Source organism: Panthera tigris, chromosome D2, assembly GCF_018350195.1.
Source record: "Panthera tigris isolate Pti1 chromosome D2, P.tigris_Pti1_mat1.1, whole genome shotgun sequence".
NCBI classification, from domain to species: domain Eukaryota; kingdom Metazoa; phylum Chordata; class Mammalia; order Carnivora; family Felidae; genus Panthera; species Panthera tigris.
The window spans coordinates 44,536,975-44,564,288 of NC_056670.1; the positions used below are offsets into that span (position 1 = coordinate 44,536,975).

Genomic DNA, 27,314 nt, shown 5'->3' on the forward strand with positions numbered 1-27,314 from the left:
TTTCCATGTTGTGGATAAACATAAAAACTCATTGTAGGAACTTTATCTCTTTAAGCATAGTATGCAAGAAACAAATAGGTCTCTTAAAAATTAACTGTACTAAGAAGGGATTCTGAACTCACCTGTACGTAATTCATTATGTCTGTGTCTTTGTTTTTAAATTGAGATCTTTTGTTTCCCTTGTATGTTAAAAGGGTGCCTCACCCCTCAGCTCTATTTATTGATCTATGTAGATGACCCATTATAAAAGCAAATCTTTATTCTAGGTTTTGCATTTCCATTTTGGAAATTTTAGATCACTTGTGATCTTACTATGGGATTGGAGTTAGAATAGTAAGGAAAAAAGTGTAAAAATTTTTACTAAAAATTGAGACATGTCTGTGATGCTGTTAAAAGCAGACATAACTGAAAAGCAGGTCAGAGAAGCAAAAAGTACCTTCTCATTGACTATCATGGAAGAGTTATGGAAGAAACAGACTTTATTGTGAAGCATAGCTATGAGTGTAATGGCACTGAGTCTGCTCTTATTGAAAGGTAGAAAAGAAAAACATGAATGAGGCAGTATGGATCCAGGAAGAGACACTGGTAATGGTTGGGGTCAGCTAAGTAGCAGTGGCCTAACTTCCTGGCCTTGAAGTGAACAAGATATTTGCTAGCTGTATTAGTTGGGACATTATCCAAATAAAAGTGCCTTAGACTGAAGCTGCAAACTAAATGAGATAACTATAATCTAACAAGAAGCCTGGGGGCAAGGCTATTCCCGTAGGTTATTGGTATAGGGCTCAGTGATTCTATCAGGGAACCAAGAGCTTTTCTGTGTTACATTCAGCAAGTTGGTGGTCTCTTTCTTCATGGTTGTAAGTTTGCTATATCAGTTCCAGGGGTCACATCAAGTTAACAACCAAGTGCTATGTAGAGCATAGCACTATGCTATGTAGGAACAGCAGTTTCCTCCCATACATATTTCTTTGTTGGTAACAGAAAATCTTGGGGCACCTGGGTGGCTCAGTCAGTTGAGCATCTGACTTCAGCTCAGGTCATGATCCCACGGTTGGTGGGTTTGAGTCCCGCATCAGGCTCTGTGCTGACATCTCAGATACTGGAGCCTGCTTACAATTCTGTGTCTCCCTTTCTCTCTGCTCCTTCCTACACACACACACACACACACACACACACACACACACGTTCTCTCTCTCTCTCTCTCTCTCTCTCTCTCTCTCAAAACAAACATTAAAAAAAAAACATCTTTTCCAGGGGTGCCTGGGTGGCTCTGTCAGTTGAGCGTCTGGCTCAGGTCATAATCTCATGATTCATGAGTTCAAGTCCTGCATCCGGCTCTGTGCTGCCAGCACAGAACCCTCTTTGGATCCTCTGTTCTCCTCTCTCTTTCTGCCCCTCTCCTGCTCATGCACTCTCTCTCAAAAATAAATAAACATTAAAAAGAAAATCTTTTCCAAAAGCCTGCCAGCCAGCTTCAGCTCTTTCAGGCGGGCCTCAGTAGCTAGGAATGGGTTATATGCCATGCCCTTGCTGTGAAGGAAGCCAGAAGTAGGGCTTTCTGACACTTTGAACTTCTAAGGTACAGATAGGCACTGCCAGCAAGGAAGAAAGAGCAGGAGGAATAATTGTGAAGTTGGCAGCCAGCAGTGTTTGCTGTATTTGCTTCAGAAAATAGCTCGCCTGCTCTGTGTTCTTACTGTGATAATATTATTTCCTTAGAATTTAAACACAGTTTCAGAGGGGTTAAACATTCTTAAATATAATACTGGGAATTATGCTTGTGGTTTCATGTCTCTACATTGAGAAATCTACAGATTCTAGTTCCCTTTGAAAACTATCATTATGTTTTATGTTCTCTACATTGAGACATTTGCTGAGTCTAGTTCCCTTTGAGATTTTATATAATGATTATAGTTTTAAGATTATGCCTCAATTTTTTTTTTTTTTTTTTTTTGCCATTGACATCTTATAAGGCAATATTTACTGTGTTGCCAGATAAGAGAACAGAACAGAAACCCATCCTCAGCTTCTGGGGGACAATATGGGAAATATAATGAAATATAAAATGCTCAGATGATTTCATGAGCTCTTCAAATTAAGCTGCCACCAGCAATTTTTGTCAATGGTGTAACACACAGGCAAGTGGCTTAAGTCAACAGGAGGGCTAATCTGGCCTTTATGTTGAAACTGGAAGTTCTTTTGTTGTGCTAAGGGCAGAAGTGACCATTTCATTGGAGCCTCTATGTTATAGGACATACTATCAGAAACACAGTTTGGGATAAGACTATTTTGAAGATACTTGGGGTAGATATGTAATGATGCCCTTTACATATATTTGTCCTCCACAATTTTCTTGTCAGAGACAGAATCTTTATCATTGTATTCCTGGAGGGCCACATAAAACCAATGAAACACAAAGGTTTCTAGATTCTAGAAATTGGTATCACCAGCCACCCACAGTGGAAGTTCTGGCCAGCTGTTTAAAAAAAAATTAAGTGTCGGTGTGACTGAGTAGCTCAGTCTGTTAAGCGTTCGACTCAATTTTGGCTCAAGTCATGATTTCACCGTTTGTGGGATCAAGACCCAAGTTGGGCTCTCCTCTGACAGTACGGAGCCTGCTTGGGATTCTGTCTCTCCCTCTCTCAGTATCCTTCCTGTGCTCTCTTTCTCTTTCAAAAAAAATAAGTAGGCTTAAAAAAAAATTAAGTATTGGTGCTCCTGAGTGGCTCAGTTGGTAAAGCGTCCGACTTCAGCTCGGGTCATGATCTCACGGTTTGTGAATTCAAAGCCTGTCATCGGGCTCTGTGCTGACAGCATGAAGCCTGCTTGGGATTCTGTCTCCTTCTCTCTCTGCTCCTCCCTCTCTCTCTCTCTCAAAGCAAATAAATAAACTTAAAAAAAATGAAGTATCAGCGTGTAACAGTGTATCAGTGCGAAAGTGCTGATACAGAGATAGGAGAGGTGTCAGGACTTCAAGAGCAAGGGAAGTTGTGTTGAAAGGCTCTTTTGAAAGCAGGTATTTATCCATACTTTCATGTGTTTTTTTCTAGGTCAGATATAAATGGAATTATTTTTGAATAACAATTGTTTGGTGTATTTTAATAAGTATTCTAAAGAATGACAGACTTTGACTATCTTGTGTAATTTCATATTGCCACGCCTCTTTTCTTATGAAATACAAACACCAAAAAAAGTGAAGGAAATATGAGAGAAATAATCACACTTGGCTTGAAAGTAACTAGAAAAAAATTAAATTGAAAAAAAAAAGCAAAAAAACTAAAAGACCTGAACCTTGAGAAATTCCAGTTCCTTACCTCTTATGGTTGTCATTTATTTTAACATTTTCTTAGAGAAAAATTTAAAAGTGTGCCTATGAAAATAATAGGAAGACTGCCCCATCAGTCTGCAATGACTGTGCGTTTTCAACTACAGGCATTCCTCGCTGATCCAAGATCTGCTGTCTGAACTCAGAAACATAACAGATGGGACAACAAGGGATAGTTACATTTATTCCTAACCTATTTCTGCAGACTCATGTCATTTCTAATCCAAGTCACTTTTTCTCATATTGGTTCTCATGATGAAAAACTTAAATCTTCCTAATTTTTCTCTATAGTTATTAGTTAAAATAGTAATAACTGGCAAAAACTGAATTTGATTTTTTATTTTTTTTCTTCTGTTTTTACCCCTGGCCCCCCACCAATCCCCCAGCCTGACTCTGAATTTGAATTTTATTTTATTTTATTTATTATTATTATTTTTAGATATATATATTTAACAAATTTTTAATGTTTATTTTTGAGAAAGAGACAAGGTGAATGGGGGGAAGGGCTGAGAGAGAGGAAAACACAGAATCTGAAACAGGCTCCAGGCTCTGAGCTGTCAGCACAGAGCCTGATGCGGGGCTCAAACTCACGAATCGTGAGAGATCGTGACCTGAGCCGAAGTCAGACGCTTAACCAACTGAGCCATCCAGGCACCCCTGAATTTGAATTTTAAAGAGTAGATTAAGACCTGAAAATTCTGAAATAGGAAAGAAGAATGCTTAAAAATCGGTATCTAGGCACATAAAAGCACTCCAGGATATATTTTAAGATACTAACAGTTGAAAAAACAATGACTAGATATATTCATTTTTTCCACTTCTTAAATTTTATTTTTATTTTGAAGTAATTATGCTAATGATAATTTGTTCTGAAATAAGTTTTCTTTAGAAATAATTTTAGATATATAGAAGAGGTGCAAAGATACTGCAGAGTTCCCGTCACCCATTTTCCCCTAATGATAACATCTTATATAGCCAGAATACATTTATCAAAATTAAGAAATTAGCATTGGTACAGATTGATTTTTTTTAATTGTCATGTTAGCCAAATTGTCATATTGACCAACATGCTTTTTGCTGAATTACCTGGAGCTGTAGTATTGATCTTATCCGTGATCTGTGTTCTTAGCTCAGCTCTTTCTGATGGTCACGTTTGGTACCCTGTGACCTTCATCCTGTTCCTCAGGTTACAGATGACTGACTGCCTTTTGGGCAGATACCCAACCATGTCCAGTCTAAATGCTGGCCAGAAACCTGTGATGTGACTTGGTCAGAAGGATGGCTTTCCAATTTTAGTTTTATTTCTAATCCATGTGTCTCTTAATAATATCCTCCCCACTTACAGAGCTGGTCGAAATGTCTTTTTAAACCAAAAAAGCCTGATCAAAATGATATGCGTTAGGTAACTGCACCTTGGTTCATTGTGGCTAGAGTGTGTGTATGTGTAGGTCTGTTGGGGAGGGAGGGAGAGGCAGAAGAAGAAATGGCAAGAGATTAGGGAGGCAGCTCACCAGACAGTGTGTCTCTTCATTTGACTAGTTTATTGGCTTTACTGATATCTTCTGTTGTATATTTGTCTTTGCGATTTTTGAATCTGGAGATGCAAATCTTTTCAGGTTCTAGAACATTTTCTTTTCTTTTTTCTTTTTCTTTTTTAATGTTTATTTTTGAGAGAGAGAGCCAGAGCACAAGTGGGGGAAGGGCAGAGAGAGAGGGAGACACAGAATCAGAAGCAGGCTCCAGGTTCTGAGTTGTCAGCACAGAGCCCAACGCAGGGCTCAAACTCAAGAACCGAACTGTGAGATCATGACCTGAGCCAAAGTCAGACACTTAACTGACTGAGCCACCCAGGGGCCCCTTTAGGTTCTAGAACATTTTCAACTGTTACTTCTTCAAATACTGTCTCTACCCCATTCTGTCCTCCTTCACTTTATCTTCTGTGTTTCTTACCTACTCTTTTTGTGTTTTCAGCTTTTTATTTTTTTGTGCTTCATTCTACAAGGATTCAGTTTTTCCACATAGCTCTCTCCTTTTTTTCTTCTGGGTTGGGGCTATTGGTAGAGAAGCTTTATAATTTTTCCTGGCATTGAGGAGGGGGCATCTCATCTTTGTGCCATTTTCTGACTTTGGCCATTGCTGAGCTGTACCTTGGCTGGCTTAGTCTTGATTGGCACTGCCTGCTGTGCTGTGTCTGAAGCTGATGTCCCTGCTACTACTGACCTCTGGTCAGCAGGTCTGTGTGTGCTGGATCCACCCTAATTCTGGGCTCTTTTGGGCCCAGTGGCCCCAAACAAACTTCTTAATGGTTTCTACAGCATGCTGGTGTGCTTGGGTCTTTGAGGCAGCTTTTCAGGAATATAGTATGAGCATGTCCTTGGCTGTTACTGAGCTACCACATTGATATAGTGGCAGGTGCGAGGTTTTTGCTAAAAGACATACAGTTCTCTGGACCATAACTTGCAAAAGGGAAAGACAGTTATCTTCTAGTCTGAGTCCTTACCCACAAACATTTTCTCACCCTTTCTCGCCCCAAGACATAGTCGCAGATGGGATAGGAAGTAAGAATTCCAAACTTTTAACTATTTTCTAGCTCCCCATTCTCTCTGTACTCCTCCTTCAGGTTTTTATGTCCTCTCAATTGTTGTGGGAGAATTGCATTTACGCCAGTACCTCCTACTTCCTCTATGCTGTAGTTTACAGTATAAACTCTACCAGGAAAGTTTTCTTGCTTTGGTCTGTGGTGCTGAAAGCCAGGGTTTTAGAATTTAAAAAAAACCCTGGGGCATCTGGGTGGCTCAGTTGGTTAAGCATCCGACTTCAGCTCAGGTCATGATCTCACTGCTTGTGAGTTTGAGCCCCGCGTCGGGCTCGGTGCTGCCAGCTTGGAGCCTGGAGCCTACTTCAGAATCTGTCTCCATCTCTCTGCTCCTCCCTTGCTTGTGCTCTGTCTCTGTCTCTCTCAAATATAAAATAAAACTTAAAAAAATTTTTTTTTTAAATTTAGAATTAAAAAAAACCCTTAGATCTTGCACGTGAAATTCTTAACTTTCAAGAATTGTGGTTTCGTTGGACTAAGGACCTAAATGTAAGAGCCAAAACCATAAAACTCTTAGAAAAAATGTAGGTGTAAATATTCATCATCTTATATTAGGCAACAGTTTCTTAAATATGACACCAGGGATGCCTGGGTGGCTCAGTGGGTTAAGCATCCAACTCCTGATTTCGGCTCAGGTCATGATCTCATGGTTCATGGAACTGAGCCCTGCATTGGGCTCTGTGCTGATAGTGTGGAGCCTGCTTGAGAATCTCTGTCTCCCTCTCTCTCCACCCCTCCCTGGCTTAGGCACGTGCACTCTTTCTCAAAATAAATAAACTTTAAAAAACGCTTAAATATGACACCAGAAGCACAAAAGGTAGATAAATTTGTCTTTATCAAAATTAAAAACTTTTGTACATCAGAAGTACTCTCAAGATAGATATTGAAGTACCAATATCTTTTCATAGAATAAGTGAGTCCACAATTCAGGATAGAATTCTAAACTAGAGATATATATTTGGTCATCATCAGTGAGTAGGCAGTGTGAACATGGTAATCCCAGGATGGAAGTGAGAAGAGCAAAGGAAGGAGTCCTGGGGGAACGTCAGTCTCTGAGCACCGAGTAGAGAAAGGAAGGAGTGATCTGCAAGGTTGAAAGAAGAGTATGAGTTATCATAGAAGTTTCCCCACTTGACTCTAAGCTCCTTGAGGGCTCGACTCTGTCATGTTCCTCATTTTATCCCTAGTTCTGGTCATAAAGTAGGTTTCTGGTTGTCAAATGAAAACTGAGAAGTCTTAAGGAACAGTGGTCAGCAGTGTCAAATGTCTCAAATAGATCAACGGACATAAGGACTGAGCAAACAAGGAGCTGATTGACGGTCTTTAGAAGAGCATCGATGGAGCGTCTGTGGTGGAGATAAATGCCAGATTGCTGATGATGAAGGGTGAAAGGTTGCGAGAAGGTGGAGACAGTAAGTGCAGACATTCTTTAAAAAAAAACTTGAAGGATAGTAGGTAGAGGGCATGCTGTATCAAGATGAGAGTGACTCCAACATGGTTATGCACTACACAGAAGTTGGCAGAAAGGGAGAAGTTGATACAGGCAAAAGGAAGTATGTGAGACTGAATGTTATCCTCAGGATTAGCGGGAATGGAGGGAAGATATAGGGCTGGAGTAGGAGTAGGAGTATAGTTTCTACTGACATAGGAGTAGCAGAAGGAGAGATGGTGTTGAGGAAGAAAAGTGTTTGGGTGGTAGGTGAGGGATTTGGGGCCTCCTTACACTTGATTAATTTTCTCAGTAAAGTGTGGGGAGGTTAAAGTCATTAGCTGAGTTTATCGAGTAAGAAAATAGTGATTGTAGGGGAGAGTTTGAGGAGAGGGGAGCATTTTCAGAAGGCCATTGGTGGAAATGAGAGGGCTAATGGAATGGATTACTTAGACGAATTGTAATGACACATATTTCATGGCTCTGGTGTATATAGTTGTATGAGTGATCTTCTCCCCCCATTATTTCTGAAGCAGAAATAATACTCTCAACCTGAGTGAGCAGACAAGTTGAACAAGTCCCCGTCTAATGGGCCAGTGTGGCAGAAAGGGAGGCAAGAGATTTCAGCAGTGACAGGGTTTAAAGCGATGGGCCATTGAGGCTAAGCTGAATAGGGGGTAACTTTTGAAACCGGAAAGTAGCAGCTGGGATATGAAGTGTCGAGACTGGATATTGGAATTTAAGATTAAGTTAAATTTCAGATTAAATAGGAGGAGCAGTTGCTGGTTATGACTGACTGCAAGAGCTGGTTATGGAGCAGATTTCTGAAGTAGAGAGAAAGTGAAGGTTACGGGGGTTGAACAGATAAGGGAACTGTAAAGCTAGGGTGTTAACAGGAGCCAGCTACAGAGGAAGTAAGTTGCTCAGAATGGTTCTAGGACAAGGGTTGGGAAGGTTATGAACTTTGTTCCAAAGTCTTTAGTGAACGTGGGAGAGTGACCAAGAGGTCAGTCGATGACAGAAACAAGGAGAGAAAGGCAGGAACAGGACATAAACCTCTACAGAGGTACTTTTATATGAGGGTAAAGAACTGCATTGGTGAACAAAGAATGACCTCCATGCCTCACCTTGGCTGAGCAGGAGAAAGAATAGCTTGCATTCAGATTTTAGTTTAGACAGAAAGACTGCTGGAATGTTATTCAAATTGGTTCAAGGTTTAGGGTATTTGTTTACAGTGGAACATGTAAAGGGTTATCAGGAAATATAGCTATTGGACATGTGCGCTAGTCGAGGAGGGGGAGTACACACCAGAAATGAGATCAGAGTGCAGCAACAAAGAGGAATTAAATTGGAGGGGCTTAGGTTTGGATGATTGTGGTAGTGATGAAAAACATGGTAGTCTTAGCTGGTCTCAAAATTTTTATTGATTTTGTGGGAAAATGTATTTATGCTGACAGACTGAGATACTGGTTGTGCACAAAACTGGATGACTTCATTATTTTCAGGTCTACTTAGCAATGTTTAGCAATCTGTGGCCTTTGCTCAGCATGTCATGAAGAACCCTAGCACGGAGGTGTTTTCTTCTTTGGCAAGGCCTAGCCCTGGTAAGGAGGATGGCAGGGCAGAAGCAATTGGTGGTCACGTGATCTTTTGACCAGGACAAACTTGTCTCTAAGGGGTGGGTAGGTAGGTAGAGATAATCCTGAGTCCAAATTGGGGTGAGAAATCATGTCATCAGTCCTTTGGAAAACCTGATGCCAGCTTGAAGGGGTATGTAAAAAATTCTGAGTCCCAAAAGGAGGGACTAGCAGTAAGGATGATTAATGATCTTCTTCATGACTTAAAAATTTAATACTATTGCAGCAGTATTTAAGTCATATTTAAGTTAAAAAGTATAACCTGAAATGCTACATATTAAATGTCTATTTTTAAAATTAGAAAATGTGTCAAATTGTAAAGTTGCAAAATAATACTCTCAAAATTTTACCTCTCCCAAAATGCCTTTCTTGAAGCCAAAGGTTTTACGTTGATCTTTGGCATATTAAAAAAAAATTTTTTTAATGTTTATTCCTGTTTGAGAGAGAGAGACACACACACACACACAGAGTACAAGCAGGGGATGGGTCAGAGAGGGAGACACAGAATCTGAAGCAGGCTCCAGGCTCTGAGCTGCCAGCACAGAGCTCGACGCGGGGCTGGAACTCACAAACCACGAGATCATGACCCGAGCCGAAGTCGGGTGCTTAACCGACTGAGCTACCCAGGTGCCCAATCTTTGGCATATTTAAAATATGCTTTCAGACTTCCTCGGGGCAAGGAATACTTAGAAGCATGATGCATGGTGTTTTTGCGCAGCCCTAAGAATATTGGTGTGCTCTTGAGCACTGACCTTGATAAGCACTGAGTAATGTACAGATAGAATTGTTGAATCATTGTATTGTACATCTGAAGCTAGTATAATACTGTGTGTTAATTATACTTCAATTAAAAAAAAGAAAGAAAATAAATTAAAAAAAGAAATAATTGGTATGTATGATTTCACTATACAAACCAAGAACAGTTCTCCCAGCAGAAAACATGATTTCTTTAGATATATAACTATCTCTGCCTCTCACAAAATAATAGATAATATTCAAAAGAAATCACATGCCACAATTTTTTAAAATCTTTTTAACCACTAGGCTGATCTGCCTCACATTGTTTCTTTTGTCATATTAGAGCTTTAGCTCAAAGGCAAGTGGTGGCAAGTAAGAGTTAATGACAATTTGGAGAGAAAAATTCAACCTTTAAAAAAAATTGAACCTTTTATTTTTTTGAGTTTTCAAGAAATGTTTTAACAGTAAGATACACTCAGTAAAGAAAACTTGGACAATGTAGGATGTTAGGAAGGAAGGGTTACCTATGGCTCAAATCAACCACACTTGGTATTTTGGTGTCTTTCTTTTTAGATTGAGTTTTTCTCTTAAATTTTGATTATTTGGTGTTTTGTTGGTTTGTTTGTTTTAGGTAAATAATTATGCTTATACTGTAAACCTAAACTAGTAATCTGCTTTTTCACATAGCATTGTTCATAACCTTCATAACATCATTTGTAATGACTGCACAATACAATGAATATACCACTCTGTATTTAACCCTTCCCCTAAAATTAGACTTTCTGAGTATAGTTGACCTTGAACAATACAAGTTTGAGCTACGCAGGTCCACTTATATGCAGGTTAAAAAATTGTCTATTTATTTTGAGAGTGAGAGAAAGCCCATACACATGTTAGCAGGGGTAGGCTGGGGGGTGGGACAGGGGGTGGTGGGTAGAGAGAGAGGGAGAGAGAGAATCCCAAGCAGACTCCATGCTGTCAGCACAGAGCCCAGTGTGGGGTTCAACTCATGAACCGTGAGATCCTGACCTGGGCCGAAACCAGGAGTCAACACTTACCCAACTGAGCCACCCAGGCATGCCCATGCAGATTTTTTTCAACAAATGCAATGTAGTACTGTAAATGTATTTTATCTTTTTTAGGATTTTCTTAATAACATTTTCTTTTCTCTAGCCTACTGATTCTAAGAATAGAGTATATAGTACATACTACATACCAGTAGGTATTTTATCACCTGTTTTTATACCTACCAGTAGGTTTTAATCACCTGTTTATGTTATTGGTAAGGCTTCAGCTCAACAATAGCTATCAGTTAAGTCTTTGGGGCGTTAAAAGTTACGGTCAGAATTTTGACTGTGTAGGAGTTGATGCCCCTAACCTCTGCTTTGTTCGAGGGTCAACTGTATTTCTTTTCTTTTCTTTTCTTTTTTTAGAGAGAACGAGCATGCAAGTGAGGGAGAGGGGCAGAGGGAGAGAGAATCTTAAGCTCCACACTCAGCACGGAGCCTACATGGGGCTCGATCCCATGACCCTGGGATCGTGACCTGAGCCAAAATCAAGAGTTGGACACTCAACCAGCTGAGCCACCCCAGGCACCCCAAGAGTCAACTGTATTTCTAATTTTTTAGAATATTAAACCATGTTACAATATGTGTATTTGCATACAATTTTATTGTGTATTCTTTATTTATTTGCATAGTATAGATTCTTGGAAATGGATTTGTTTGATCAAAGGCTGTACACATTTCTGAAGATCCTGACACATATTGCTTAGAAAAATTCTTAGTGATAGGGTGGCATGGTTGGCACTTCCAGCAATGACTGTAAATTTCACAAATGGGCACAGTAAACATCAAATGCAAAAACACCATCTGAATATTGACTTTAAATCTATACAGGGGATATGAGACTTACATAGATGGCCATATCTTGATAATGGGAAACATTTTTTGTTCTTATTCAGATGATTGCAGGCTGGATCATGACTGAATAGGTAACACACAGTATTTTGGATAATTGAATGAATGATCTGATGATCAGTCCATCCAGCAGTATGTTTACAATCATACATGTAGAACAGAATTGCTTATATTTTTACATTTGCTACTGAAGGTTTATTCAGTTTTCCTGGCAGTTAACTTTGGAGTTTAGGGGGCAGTATTTAATGGATTGAAGCCAATGCAGGCTATGGAATGGAAAATAAAATGGTATTTCATTCCACTACATGTATGGGTTCTGGGCACTGAATCCATGTGCTGGAATCTGTAAGGAGGTATTACTAGTTTATTTTTAAGGACAGCCAAATAGAAGAGACAGGTAGGGCAGGGCATAGGGGAAACAGCACTTCCACGCCCATTCTGGACACGTCACCCTTCCAGCACCTTGATGTGTTCACCAACTGGGAAGCACCAATCTTGTTTTTGTTCTTTTTTTTTTTTAACATTTTATTTTAGTGATGGAATTCTCTATTATTTCTCAGAGTATGGTTTTTTGTTTTTTGTTTTAAAGACATTAACCAGAGTGTCTGGGTGGCTCAGTCAGTTAAGCGTCCCACTTTGGCTCAGGTCATGATCTCATGGTTTGTGGATGTGACCCCGCATCAGGCTCTGTGCTAACAGTTTGGAGCCTGGAACCTGCTTCAGATTCTGTGTCTTGCCCCTCCCCCACTCATGCTCACTTTCTCTCTCTCTCTCAAAAATAAATAACCATTAAAAAAAATTAAAAAAAAAAAAACCACATTAACCAGTCTTTTTGATGGGCTGCGAAAAAGTGGGTTCCGTGATGTAATTTTGAGAGGAAACTGCATACTATATCCCTTCCCCATTTGGTGATTAATAATGAGCATCAATTTTCAGCAGCTTAGTAAAGACTCAGGGCAATGATATATTACCACTGACAATTTAACATTTATTGAGTACTTAGTATTTTGAGGCTCTGTTCTAACAATCCCATATATATTAATCTTTACAACAAGTCTGTCTTCTGCAGTTACCTCCTTTTGTTTACAGAGGAGAGAACTGAGGTCCAGATTGGTGAAATAACATGCCCAAAGTCACTGTCATGGCTTAGTATGTAGAAGAGCCAGGACTCAAACCCAGATAGACTGACTCCAGAAGACTTTTAAGCACTATGTTGTACTATTTGTAACTGGAAAGAAGACTGGCTTAGTGTTAAGTCTGGCATTTCTTTCCATATCTTTATATTATCTCATTATCTTTCCATATTTTTATAGGGATTGGTTTTTCATGGAGTTAACCGGGAAGTGCTACCTTAAGCCAGCCTACACTGGTCCAGTCTCTTAAACACCATTGTTTTAGAATAGAACTTTTCCTTTTCCTTTTTTTCTTTTTTAACTTAATTCTCTGTTGATAATATTCAGTATTATGTTTATTTTTTAATTTTAAATGTTATTAAAAGACTATTATTTTAACTTTAAGACACTTTATATTCTCTTTCACAGTGACCTTCCCAGGAATTTTTAATAGGTCAACATCACCCTATACTACTTTTGAGGTACTAAATCAGTTTATAATCCAAATCACTATGTTACTCTGCTTTCTCTGCTATTATTATTATTATTATTTTTTTTTTATAAAATTTTCTTTACAAGGTAAGAAACTGATAGCTTTTTAGTGCTCTGCAACATGATGATAACTAACATCTGAATTTGAGCTTTGGCTCTGCCTCTCTGAAAGCTGTGTGACCTTAGAAAACTTATTTCACTTCTCAAAACTTCTGTTTCTTCCTCTAAAAGACAAAGTTAATATCTTGCACGGTGGCTATGAGACTTAAATAAGATTCATGTCATGTCTGGTACATAGAAAGCTCTCAGTAAATGTTGCTTGCCCTCAATTCTATACTATGATTGAATTGCAAAAACAATTAGAAAAGAAAGGTCAGTTTTAAATTTGAACTGTCTCAATGTTATGCTGACATCAGCTCCATTTCTGATAAAGTGATGTTGTCCTGATACAGGTTGTATGGGAGTTAAAACCAGTTTCCTTCTGGCTTTCCAACTGACATAATAAGCAAAGCCTGACTGGGCAAACATAGGCCTATTTATTAGATCACTTATTATTAATGTTAAACCAGCTCTGGTGCTGACTTATCCTGTTCTTTTTGAAATTTCACTGTTGTCACTTAACATCTGATAGACCTTTAGAAGCTTCATAGAATGCTAAAGGGTTTAATTCATCTTTCAGAACATGTGAAGTGTATTTTCCAAAGTGGTCTTCTCCATCCAGCAGTACGTTCAAAATCATGCATGTAGGACAGAATTGCTTCTATTTTTACATTTGCTACTAGAGTTTGTTCAGTTTTCCTGGCAGTCAGCTTTGGAGTTGAGGGGGCAGTACTTAACACATCTAACCAAAGCATGAATAATTATTTAAAAAAATTTTTTTACATTCATTTATTTTTGAGAAACAGAGTGAGACAAAGCGTGAATGGGGGAGGGGAAGAGAGAGGAGACACAGAATCCGGAGCAGGCTCCTCCAGGCTCCAAGAAAGCTGTCAGCACAGAGCCTGATGTGGGGCTCGAACCCACAAACTGTGAGATCATGACCTGAGTCGAAGTTGGACGCTCAACTGACTGAGCCACCCAGGTGCCCCAGCATGAATAATTATTTAAAACAAAGCTATTGGGGCGCCTGGGTGGCTCAGTCGGTTAAGCGTCCGACTTCGCTCAGGTCATGATCTCACGGTCCGTGAGTTCGAGCCCCGCGTCGGGCTCTGTGCTGACAGCTCAGAGCCTGGAGCCTGCTCCAGATTCTGTGTCTCCCTCTCTGTCTGACCCTCCCCCGTTCATGCTCTGTCTCTCTCTGTCTCAAAAATAAATAAACATTAAAAAAAAATATTTAAAACAAAGCTATTAAAGGAAAAAATCTACAGGGATTTTTCAGTTTCACAATGACTCACTCCTTAAGTGAAAAGAAAATGGGTTTGGTTTGAGCTGTATGTGGGGGGATCTCTAAAATTCTATTCTAAGTGCCTCTTCTAGCCCTGAAATCTAGTAAGCACCGAGTAAATATGTATTGATGAACTGAATTTGATTTCTAATCCCAGTTCTGTGCCTTGTGATGTCTTTAAACTTGGACCTTCTTGAACTTTCTAAGCTTCAGCTTCCTCTTATGTAAAAAATGAAATACCAGTATTTATGTCCCAGGATTGTTGTAACAGTTCAATGGTCATGCCAGCACACATGTGGCATATAGTGGGCACAGAATGCATTGCATGTTTTTCCAGACACCTCACTTTACTCTTTAATAATGTTCTTCTCAATCGCTTTTTTCTTTCTCATTTCCTAACCACTTGGAAACCGTGTTCAGGAGAGAATATGAACGTTTGCCAATTGAACTGAAAATATATTCTTTTGTAGTCAACACTCAGAATGTTTTGGCAAAAACAGTTGTATGCCCAACAGACCTTGGTTTCAATTCTGGCTTTACAACTTACTGTTGTGAACTTAGATAAGTTAGTTAACCTGTCTTGTAAAGTATCATGAGGTTGAAATAAGTAATAATGTATATAAAGCAAACGGCTCTATTTGGAGCAAATGGTGAGACCATGACCTGAGGCAAAGTCGGATGCTTAACTGACTGAGCCACTCAGGCACCCCTGCAGCCATAAGGTTTTTAAAGGGCTGCCAAAATAATCCATGTTTCTCTGATAGGATGTCAATGTCTATTTTTTGTGACATAGAGTTTCTTGTATTAATTGAGATGTAATTCACATAACGAAAAGTTTCAGTGGTGTTAAGATGTTCACAGTCTTGTGCAGCCACCCCACATCTAGTTCCAGACCTTGTTCATCACCCCCAAAGGAAACTCTGTGCCCATGAAGCAGTCGCTCCCCATTTCCCCTTTCTCCCAGCCTGTGGCAGCCAATAATCCGTTTACATATCTATGGATTTGCCTATTCTGAATATTTCATGTAAATGGAGTTGTACCATATACTGCCTGGTGTGTCTGGTTTCTTTCACTTTGCAGGTTTTCTAGTTTTGTCTTTGTTGTGGTACATATCAAATTCTTCATTCATTTTTAGGGTGGAATAATACTCCATTGTATGGATATACCACATTTTATTTATCCATCCAGTTGGATGTTTGAGTTGCTTCCACTTTTTGGCTATTGTGCATGATGCTACTATGAACATTTGTGAAAGTTTTTGTGTGGACGTAAGTTTTCACTTTTTCTTGGTATATAGCTAGAATGGAATTACTGGGTCATATGGCAACTCTATGTTTAACTTTTTGAGGAACGACCAGACTTTTTCCAAAGCAGTGACATCATGTTATGAAGTTTTTAATGCTAAGATACTTGGAAAAATGAGAAAAACGTTTATTAAAATGTTAACCTGAGAATATTATGACAGCCCTTCTGACAAGCCAGATGGATGTGTCAATTTGCCTATAAAATATATTGAAATCATAGAAAGAGTGTCAAATTCTTTATGCCCTCTTAATCTTTATTTCTTAATCCACCTAATTCTCCTAAAAGTTTGGAATATGCTTGCAATTAATGATGTTTACTTTTTTCACATAAGGATAGATCTCTAAAAGTGATACATTAATGGTTCCTGCTCTGCTTTTCCTTAGTGAGTTTCATGTTTTATTACATAGGTTACCAATGCAGAGACATTGCACATTGCTCTTTTTACAGAAAACATTCTTGAAATGAAAGTCAACATAGATTTAATTAATTATGATTAAATTTTCTTGGATGTACAAATATTTTTCAAAAATATCACATATAGACCTCGCTTAAAAATCTTTAGTTGTGTTCATGTAGTCGGTGGTCTAGGGATGCTTTTGTCTCCTCAGCTGATGACATGACCTGTGTCTCTGCTTCTGTTGTCAGTAGTCATCATCAAGTAGTCTTCAGCCTCCTACCTTTGTTCTAACAAATATTTAGATAGCCTTCATACATTTACATATGATGAAAGCATTATAAAGAAATAAAGTAAGTTGGTTTTATTGGGGGTTTAGAATTTTAGAGCAGGAAGAGTGCTCAAGAGAAATAACATTGATGGAGTAATTTATGATACTAGATTGGAGCTTAAGCAGTTTCCATGCTTTATCTCATTTAAGGTGACAATCTATATGAATTTTGTGTTTGGAAGAAGAAACGTGATGATCAGTCATTCAAAAAAGCTTGAAGTGAGCTCTCTCTCTCTCTAGCATAAATTAATCTTTATTCCTGTTTGGGTATATTATACAGATTGAATTGTTTTTTTTTAGAGTAATGAAAAATTAAAGGAGTTCTTTTTAAGGTAAATTTCTCTCAGGTTTTAAACTATGAAAATCAGTATCATTGTGCATATTGGATATGTTTACTAAATTCTATAATTTTAACCTATAATTTTCAGTTATTTTTGCAGTTATTTTGGTGCCTAAAATAATTTGTTATTGTGTTGGGTAACTTTATCTATTTTGCTTCTGAAATATCAAAGAGTAGGTAGTTCCATTTGAGCTACAGAAATACTGGGTTTTAATCAGATCTTTTTGTTTGAATATTGTTTCTTTTAATATGGGGTGGGTTTTTTTTTGGTATTTTTGGGGAACATGGTATTAAGTTTGCAGTTGATAAGCTTCTGTACTAACTTGAAGTAGTACAGAAACTGCAAATCAAAAATCTACCTCAAAAAATTAAAAATAGGATGACCATTTGATCCAGTGATTCTGCTTCTGGGGATATATCTGAAAGAAATGAAATCACTATCTTAAAAGAGTCATCTGTACCCCCTTATTCACTGCAGCATTATCTATAATACTGAGGACATGGAAACAACCTAAGTGTCCATCAGTGGCTGAGTGGATAAAGAAAATGTGGCGCACACACACACACACACACACACACACACACATACATTGGAATATTCAGTCATAAAAAAGAAGGAAATCTTGCTGTTTGCAAAAAAAAAAAAAAAAAAAAATGGAACGTGAAGGCATTATGCTAAGTGAAAGACAAATACTGTATGATCTCATTTACATGTGGAATCTAAAAAACCAAAGGCCCAGACACAGAACCAATCTGTGATTGCCAGAGGTGGGGCATGGGGGAAGTGTGTAAAGGTGGTCAAAAGGTACAAATTTCCAGTTATAACATAACTTAGTTCTAGGGATGTAATGTACAACATGGTGACTATAGTTAAAAATACCGTATTGAGGGGCACCTTGGGTAGCTTAGTCGCTTAGGCATCCAAGTCTTGATTTCAGCTCAGGTCATGATCTCAGGGTTGTGAGATCTAGCGAGCCTGTGTCTGGCTCTGTGCTCATCATGGAGCCTGCTTAAGATTCTCTCTCCCTCTGTTCCTTCCTAGCTCACGTGTGCTCTCTCTCTTAAAAAAAAAAAATACTATATTGCTTGTTTGGAAGTTGCTAAGAGAAGAATAGATCTTAAATGTTCTCATCACATTTGTGATGAAAAAAATTGTAACTATGTGGTGATGGGTGTTAACTAGAATTATCATGATCATTTTGTACTATATGTACATAAATTGTTATGCTATATACCTTAAACTAATACAATATTATATGTCAATTAAATCCCAATAAAACTAGGGAAAAAACCTTTCCAGATAAAATGTTGATGGCTGCTATTAAAAGGGAAAGAAATCAGGGAAGTTTTGAAGGTCAAGTTTTATATTCGGAAAACCCAATTTAGTGATTTTTATATACTTAGCAATAATATGAGTGATCTCTGACCAAAATATGATTTCTAAGGAGGAATGACTATTATGTCGATGGAGTATCTGCTGACACTGTATTATTCTTGGTGTTCAAACTGGGCTTGTTGCCAGGATAAAGGAAGATGTTCCTTCAGTTGGAAATTATAATGCATTTCTCCATAGGAAAGAGTATGGTTAAAGCTGGACTCTTAATTCTAGGTATTCATTCATTAAGTAAATATTTTAAGCTCCTGAGAGAAGGCGGCTACTTTGTTTTATATGGTTTATGTTTAAAAGGATACAAAGATGAATGAAACCAGATGTGGCATATAATGTCTAATCTCAAATAAGAGCTATTTTTTTTTTTTTTTTTTTTTACTAGCTGTGGGAGCACAAAAGAAGTGGTTTTATTTCTTTTTCTATGGTTTTTAGGTACTTATGGACTTACTATGGTGATTGCTCAGGGTCTCAACTTTATTTCATAATTTTGTTTCTTTGGAAAAATGATTCTCAAGCTTTTTAACAATGTATAATTGAACTTGGAGAAGACAATCTGTGTATAAGTTGGAGACTTTGCTTATTTTGAAATGGAAAAATTCTTGCCTCAGGATTACTGAGTTAATGTACAGTTGGTACAAAGTTTTCAATTCTAATTGCTGATTTGCTTAGTGAGTGAATGATTGATCATAATCAACGAAAACCTGTAAGATAAAGCATGGTGACCTGGGTAGTTTTTCTGGTACAGTCAATACTTTAGTGTGATAAATATTTTTTAAAACAATTTCTCTTTCTCTTGGATAGTCAGTTTATCTCCCTCCCTCTTTTTTAGGAGACATCTGTGAAAGGGTTGGAAGCCTTGATGTTTGAGTAGACAAGGTAACTCTTCAAGTAAACTCTTCAGTATTGTGATAGTTGAATTGGCTGATTTGATATCAAAAAAGAATTTAGGTTATTTAAAGAAGAGTGAATTATTAACTGTGTTAATAATATTTATATCTAACATCGCTATAAGCACTTCATGTGCATTATCTTGATTTAAGCCTACCAGTGGTCCTGTGAGAGATACTGTTACGCTCACTTTACTGGCTAGGGACATGGAGCCCAGAAACTTACGGATTTCTGTTGTTGATGCTGAGCATTGGACCAGAGTTTTGGTAGCATGGAAGTAATGTTACTTCCTTCTTACTCTTCCCCCACCCCACCCAAACTCATTCATTCTTGTCATTTTTTACTTTATGGGACAATTTTGTCAGACTTCTTTGTTTCCAGAGGTCAGATTTAGTTGTCAAGGTGGATTTTCTATACTCTTTCCCCATCTTCCATATTCTTCTATGTATATATTTTTTCAAGTTTATACAGTTCAGCAAGTTAGATAGTTTGTCAGGGATTGTTCAAACAGGAATTCTCATTCCCTGCCTTCATTCCCCTTTCTCTGAGGTAGCTATCCTCAACTCTTAGCTGTTTGGGATTTACCTGTGGGTTTTTAAGTAATATCTTTGACATACTGACATTACCTGACTTTTCAGTTGAGGGGATAACTTGTGTATAGGAATTTCTGGGTCATTATCATCACTAACTCAACTCAGAAATTTCTACCAGTTGCCCAAAGTTCTGTTTTCTCTCACATCATTTATTCTGTTAGCATCGTCATCTTGAAGAAATGCCTCCCAGGGCAAGGTGCTCTGGTGTGGGGTAGCTTCTGTTTTCTGAGAGCCCAGCTATCATTCCAGGGGTTCTCTTTTCTTTTGTGTTGGATCTTCTATTTCTTCTCTCCTGAGTTGTCTTCTTTCCCAGTTCACTCCCACATTTCACTGAAGAAAGGGAATAGGAACATATTACTTGATACGTTGCATGTCTGAAAGGGCCTTAATTTTTCTCTCAACCTTGATTAATAGTTTGGCTGTGTATTATTGTCAGACTGGAATCATTTTCTTTCAGAATTTTGATGATTTTATTCCACTGTCTTCTAGCTTATACTGTGGCTGTTGAAAGTTTGAAATCATTAACTCCTCATCCATTGTAACCTATTTTTCCATCTTGGGAAGCTTGTAGGATTTTCTCTTTGTTTCTACTGCTTTGACATTTCAAAAAGATATGCTTTAGTATAAGTGTACTTTTGTAATCCATTATGCTGTGCATTCTGTGTTTTCAGACAGGATCGGGTGCATTCAGGGTGGTATGGTCATAGACGGCATTCTGTATTTTCAGTTAGCAAACTTACATTAGTTAACTTGGGGACATTTTCTTGAATTATTTAATTGACTTTTTTTTCCTCTAGAGCCTCTACTATACAGATATTAAATTATCTTGAGTGGACTTCCAATTTCCTTATTTATTTATTTATTTATTTTTATTATCATCTATTTTATTCTCTATTCTTTCTGATAAATTTCCCTAAGTTTAATTCCCAAGGTCTTTTTTATTTTATTAAAAAAAAATTTTTTTTAATGTTTATTTATTTTTGAGACAGAGAGAGACAGAGCATGAACAGGGGAGGGGCAGAGAGAGAGGGAGACACAGAATCTGAAACAGGCTCCAGGTTCTGAGCTGTCAGCACAGAGCCCAATGTGGGGCTCGAACTCACGGACCGTGAGATCATGACCTGAGCCGAAGTCGGACGCTTAACCGACCGAGCCACCCAGGAGCCCCTCCCAAGGTCTCTTTTAAAAAGCATTGTATTTTGGAGGTGCCTGGCTGGCTCAGTTGGAAGAGATTGAAGATACAAGGAAACCTAAATGAACCAAACTCCAGAAAGTAATGAAAGCTTCACACTAGAGAAGAAACCCATCGCTGCTCTGGGATAGAACAGCCCACAGAGGAGGAACCTTCCAGCAGCAGATGAGGGGAGAGGAGAAACCAGCCACACTTTGGCAGGATGGGCTGGTGCGGGCTGGTGTGGATGGGCTAGTGTGGACGGGCGAGGATCCTGAGGAGCCCCGGCTGCTCTTATACCAAAGGGCAAGTCTGCACCTGGCCCCAGCTCTCACCTACAGGTCTTCCCTGAATGCTCAGGGGTAATGAGCCACACCCCTGGGGCAAGTAAATGGAGCTGACAGAGACCCTACCCGAGGCCCACAGAACTCCCCCCTAGTGCACAGCAACCACCCTTAGCAAGCAGGGGGTTGACCTGGAGAGATGAGAGAAACTCCCCAGAAGCACCCCAGGTTTTCAGTTATGGAGGAGGGCTGAAAGCAGGGAAACAGCTGGAGATGACCTTCCCCCAAGAGTCTGGAACTACTCTAATGGAAAACTCGATGCTTCCAGTCCCCAAGGAATGGGGACGGGGCAGGAGAGGTGAGAGAAACTCCTCTAATTCATTCCAGGCTTTCACACAACGTTGGAAGCTGCCCTCCAAAAGGAAGGCTGGGGAGGAAGAACAGGATTGAGAGAGATCACGTGTGCTGCGGAAAGCAAGGTGTGGGACTGGAAAGTAAAGAAAATTCCCTAACAGATGGGAAAATCTGGCAGTCATGCTTAAAGCAGAGAGTGAGTTCCCAGTCTTTTTCTTTTTTTAAAATGAACTTCAGAGGTGCCTGGGTGGCTCAGTCGGTTAAGCATCTGACTCTTGATCTCGGCTCAGGTCCTGATCTCGTGGTTTGTGGGTTCGAGCCCTGCATCAGACTCTGTGCTGATGGTGTGGAACCTGCTTGGGATTCTGCCTCTCCTTCTCTCTGCACCTTCCCCACTTGTGCTCTCTGACTCTCTCTCTCTCTCTCAAAATAAATAAATAAACTTAAAAAAAATTAAAATGAACTTTATTTTTTGGAATAGTTTTAGTTTTATGGAAAAATCACAAAGGTAGTACAGAAAGTTCCCTTATGCCCCACACCGAATTTCCCCTATTATTAACACCTATAGTAGTATGGTATATGTAGTGTAAGTAATGAACTAATATTGATATGTTATTTTTAACTAATATCCATACTTTGTTCATATGTTCTTTGACTTTACCTAATGTCCTCTTTCTGTTCTAAGATCCCATCCAGAGTTCCACGTTACATTTAGTTTTCATGTTTCTTTAGACTCCTCTGGGCTGTGGCAATTTCTCAACTTACCTTGATTTTGATGACCTTGACAGTTTTGAGGAGTATTGTTGAGGCATTTTGTAGAATGTCCCCCTATTAGTATTTGGCTCATATTTTTCTCATAATTAGGATGGGGTTTTAGGTTTTGGGGAGGAAGACCACAGAGATTAATTGTCATTTACTACACATCGTAGTAAGGGTACATGACCTAGTGGTGTTGATGTTGAGCTTCAGCATGTGATGGAGGTAGTGTTTTTTAAGTTTCTCCTTTTCCCTCTCTTTCCATGCTGTACTCTGTGGAAGGAAGTCACTTGTGCAAAGCCCACACTTAAGAAGTGGGTAGTTACTCTTCCTGTCCTTAAGGGTGGAGTATCTGTGTAAATTATTTGGAGTTCTCCTGTGCGGGAAATTTGTCTCTTTTCCCCTCATTTATTTATTTGTTCAATCATTCTTTTAACAGTATGGACTCATGGATATTTATTTTGTACTTGAGGTTATAATCCAATACTACTGTATTTTGTTGGTGAAATTGTTCCACTTCTGGCCATTGGGAGCTGGTTCAATTGGCTCCTATGCCTCTTTGACATACCCCCATCAGTGTGTGTGTGTGTGTGTGTGTGTGTGTGTATGGCCACTTTTTTTACTTTTTGGCACTGCTGATGCTCCAGGTTTATCTTCTATATTTCCTGCCACGGTCCTAGAGTCAGCCTTTTCTCCAAGGAGCCCTGGTTGCTTTAATTGGTGAATGGAGAAACCAAGATCTAGGTGTTAGATGTGCTTGTTGCTACTGAGATGTTGTGCCTGTAGGCCCTCTCAGCTGACAGAGCCAGGAAGTATACTAATCTGTATATATACAAATGAGTTCATATTGACATATCCAACTCAAATCCATTGCCACATAGATCATTCTAAATTCCTCCCCTTGTTTATCTGTAAATTCTTACTCCAGTAGTGAGAAACCTGTTTCACACCATCTGCCATCTGTTTACTTAAATTGTTCAATCACAGTGTACACATAAAAGCACTCCCACAGTTTTGAAAGCCCATGGCTTAGCTGTGAAGCACAGGCAGATCTCTGAAATCCTACCTGGGCTTGGATCCCAGGCCCTGCTCTAGTGAAAGTACTGATTCCCACCCTCTAAATATTTGAAGCCAGTGATAGACTGTATCAAATTAATGCTGCATCCAAGCCCAGGCCCAGATTACTTACATATGAGGACATTCTAGTGGCCTGACAGAAGGGTAATGTCTCTTTCTAGAAGTAGAATATTACTTACCTCAATCATTAATGTATTTTTATACAGAATGTCTGTCTTATCATAAAAAATTACAAGACACAAGAAAAGGCAAGAAAATGTGGCCAAATATCGGGAGAGGAAATAACCAGTAGAAAGAGACCCAAAGATAATCCAGCTGGTGGAATTATCAGATAGGGATTTAAAGATAACTATGAAAAAAGAATGCTAGAGGATCTAATGGTAAAGGTAGACATTATGCATGAAAAGATGGGGATTTTTAGCAGAGTCTTGGAAACTCTACCAAGGAACCAAACAGAAATTCTAGAAACGAAGGGGCACCTGAGTGGCTCAGTTGGTTAAGCATCCGACTCTTGGTTTTGGTCCAGCTCATGATCTCACGGTTCATGGGTTCAATCCCCACATAAGGCTCTGTGTTGACAGTGAGGAGTCTGCTTGGGATTCTGTGTCTCCTTCTCTCTCTCTCTGCTCCTCCTCTGCTTGCTCTCCATCTCTCTCTCAAAATAAATAAAAAATAAATAATAAATAAACTTAACAAAATTCCAGATATGAAAAATACAATATTAGAAGTGAAGAATGTGTCACATGGGCTTAATATCTTCTTAACATATCAGAAGAAAGGATCAGTGAATGTGAAGACTTGTTGATGGAATATATCCAAATTGATAAACAAGAGAACAGAGAGTTGGGGAGAGGGAGGAAAGAACTCTTCCACCTATGGGATAATGTCAGTCTAATGTGTTTATAACTGGAATTTTAGAAAGAAGAGAGAAGTGGCAGAAGACATATTTGAAGAGACCATGGTCAAGAACTTCTAAAATTGATGAAAGACTTTAGTTGACAGAATCAAGAAGTTCAGCAAGCCCTAAGTAGTCTAAACGCAAAACAAAAGCAAACCCAACAACAACAAAATTCCAGACCTACGCACGTCATAATCAAACTACTGAAAACTAAAGAGCAGATTGCACAAGCAGCCAAATAGAAGATACAGTATATACATGGGAATAACAGTATGGGTTATGGCTAACTACTCATCAGAAAAAACTGGAGGCGGGGTGCCCAACTGGGTGGCTCAGTTGGTTGAGCATCTGCCTTTGGCTCAGGTCATGATCTCGTAGTCTGTAGGTTCATGCCCCGTGTGAGACTCTGTGCTGACAGCTCAGAGCCTGGAACCTGCTTTGGATTCTGTGTCTCCCTCTTTCACTGCCCCTCCCCTGCTCGCTCTCTCTCTCTCTCTCTCTCTCTCAAAAATAAGTAAAAACATAAAAAAAATTTAAAAAAAAAAGAAAAAACTGGAGGCTTAAAGACAATGGGATGATAGCCATAAATGTGCTGAAGGTGAAAAAAAAAAAAAAACAAAAAACCCTGTCAACCTAGAATTCTATGTTGATCAGAAATAGTCTATAGAAATCAAGGTAACACAAAGATATTTTCACACAGATTAAAAAGTGACAGAATTTGGGTCATCTGGGTGACTCAGTCGGTTAAGCATCTGCCTCTTGATTTCAGCTGAGGTCATGATCTCATAGTTTGTGGAGTTGAGCCCCATGTTGGGTTTTGCACTGACAGTGTGGAGCCTGCTTGGGAACCCCTCTCTTTCTCTCTCTCTGTACCTCCCTGGCGTGCATGGCGCCTCCATGGCGTACTCTCTCTCTCTCTCTCTCTCAAAATAAATAAACTTAAAACAAAGATGAAAGAATTTGTCTCTGGTAGATCTGAACTGCCAAAAAGTGCTAAAAAATGTTCTACGAGGTAAAGATGAAAGAGACCAGATGGAACCTTGGGTATATAGAAAAGAACAAAGAACAGCAGAAATGGTAAATAGTGGCACAAATACATAGAAAAACTTTTTGGTACCTTTTTGGATAATGTATACACATAGGCTATTGGCTATGTATAATATATGCACACAGACTATTGGCTATTTAAAGCAAAAATATTAACATATGTGGGGTTCACAACTTATATAGAAATAGAGTATAATACCATGAGGATGCCACAAGAGGGAAATGGAATTATGCTGTCATAAATTTCATAGACTGAATTAGTACACTTTTATTTGTAGGTAGACCATAATAACTTACAGCAGGTGCATATTTTAATCTGGAGAGCAACCACTAAAAAATAACACAGAGAGAGTTATTACAAAAATGGTACATCTTCGTGTGCAGGATCAACTGCTTTGAAAATTGCCCTCCTATTGTAAACTAGAAAACAGGATTAAAATATACGAAACAAGTATTTTTAGACATGGGAAAACAGTCAATGCAGGATGGCAAGCCTTGAAATAAATGACATGAGCACTATAGGTGCCCCAGCATACTGCCTGTAGGCACTTTCTAGATTGCAGCACAGAGTAAGGAAACCCCAGTGGAACCCAGGAGAGATTAGAGAAGTTAAGACAACTAGAATTTGTGGGGTAAAAAAACTGGAGCAGAGGGTACTACACAGAAATTCATAGAACTAGGAGATCTCTGGAGATCTATAGAAGGGTCCTTTAGAATCTTTTGTTGAATACTCATCTGCATATGCAAAGTATGAAACCACATAATGCTGGAGAAAGCCACACTGGAACTCAGTACACCGAACACTTCCAGGAGCTCACACAGAGATTGGAATAGTGTGTGTTTCTACTAGGCATGAAGGGAGGGACTGTTTCATACATGGACACTGGCTGGAAATCTTGGAGTGGGATTAAATTAGCCATAGACTGCAGCCCTATCTAAACTCACCCTAACAAAGCTCAGAAGCAAGTTAGGAAAGTGTCAAATGAATTGCAAGTAACTCAACCGTGTACCCAAACTAAATCCATCGCTCTTTAAAGGAATACAGCCAATACATAAAAGCCAACACCCAACAATTAGAATGTCCAGTGATGGAAGAATAATTTCTACCACTTTTATGTGTCAAAGGACTTGTATTTGGGGCATATAAAAAACTGCAAAAGCCCAACAGCAAAATGAGCAAAAGAGGAATAGTCCAGTAACAAAATGAGGAAAAGACATGAACAGACTTCCCAAAGGAGGATATACTAATGGCCAATAAACATTTGCAAAGGCTGTCAACATCACTTAGTCAACAGGGAAATAATGCAATGTAAACTCACACTGAGATACCATTTCACACTGTCTAGAATGACTAACAAAAGAAAGACTAAGTATACTAAGCACTGGGGATGATGTGATACAACTGGAACCATACATTGCTGGTGGTTGTGCAAAAGGGTACAGTTACTTTGGAGAACTGTTTGGCAGTTTCTGATGAAATTAAATACATATCTATCTGATGATTTGTCAGTTCTAGATATTTGATGAAGGGAAATGAAAAATATGTCCTTGAAATTATGAATTCAAAACTGTTCATAGCAGCCTTATTCACCATAGCTAAAAAAATTGAAAGCAACTGAAATGTCTGTCTATAGCAAAATGGAGAAAAAAAATTGCGATGTGTTCACAGTAGCCAACAACAGATTGGCCCAGCAACACAGATGAATCTCAAAACCATTGGGTGAAGTGAAAGGAATTAGACATTAATGAACAGAATATATGGTTTATATGAAATCCAAGAAAAAACAAAACTATTCTACACTGATAGAGATCAGGAAATAATTACAGACTGGAGAGGGAGGGAAATTGTTCAGA

At 38.8% G+C, this 27,314-nt stretch overlaps 1 protein-coding gene across 8 annotated transcripts in view; it reads left to right on the top strand.

The window, feature by feature from the left end:
* SHLD2 (shieldin complex subunit 2) overlaps window positions 1-27,314 on the top strand; it is an 83,766-nt gene that overhangs the window by 6,417 nt on the left and 50,035 nt on the right. For 3 of the 8 annotated variants that reach the window (XM_042960177.1, XM_042960175.1, XM_042960176.1), the window contains exon 2: window positions 7,198-7,333. The exons of 2 other annotated variants lie outside the window; for them this stretch is intronic. Coding sequence is in view for 2 of the 6 variants with exons in the window: in XM_042960175.1 (XP_042816109.1) it covers window positions 7,297-7,333 (37 nt within the window). In the remaining 4 variants the exon portion in view is untranslated. Of the gene's footprint in view, window positions 1-7,197; window positions 7,334-19,221; window positions 19,269-21,597; window positions 21,879-27,314 lie in introns of those variants that run through there. 3 more of the 8 variants (XM_042960179.1, XM_042960182.1, XM_042960180.1) reach the window with 2 other exon arrangements.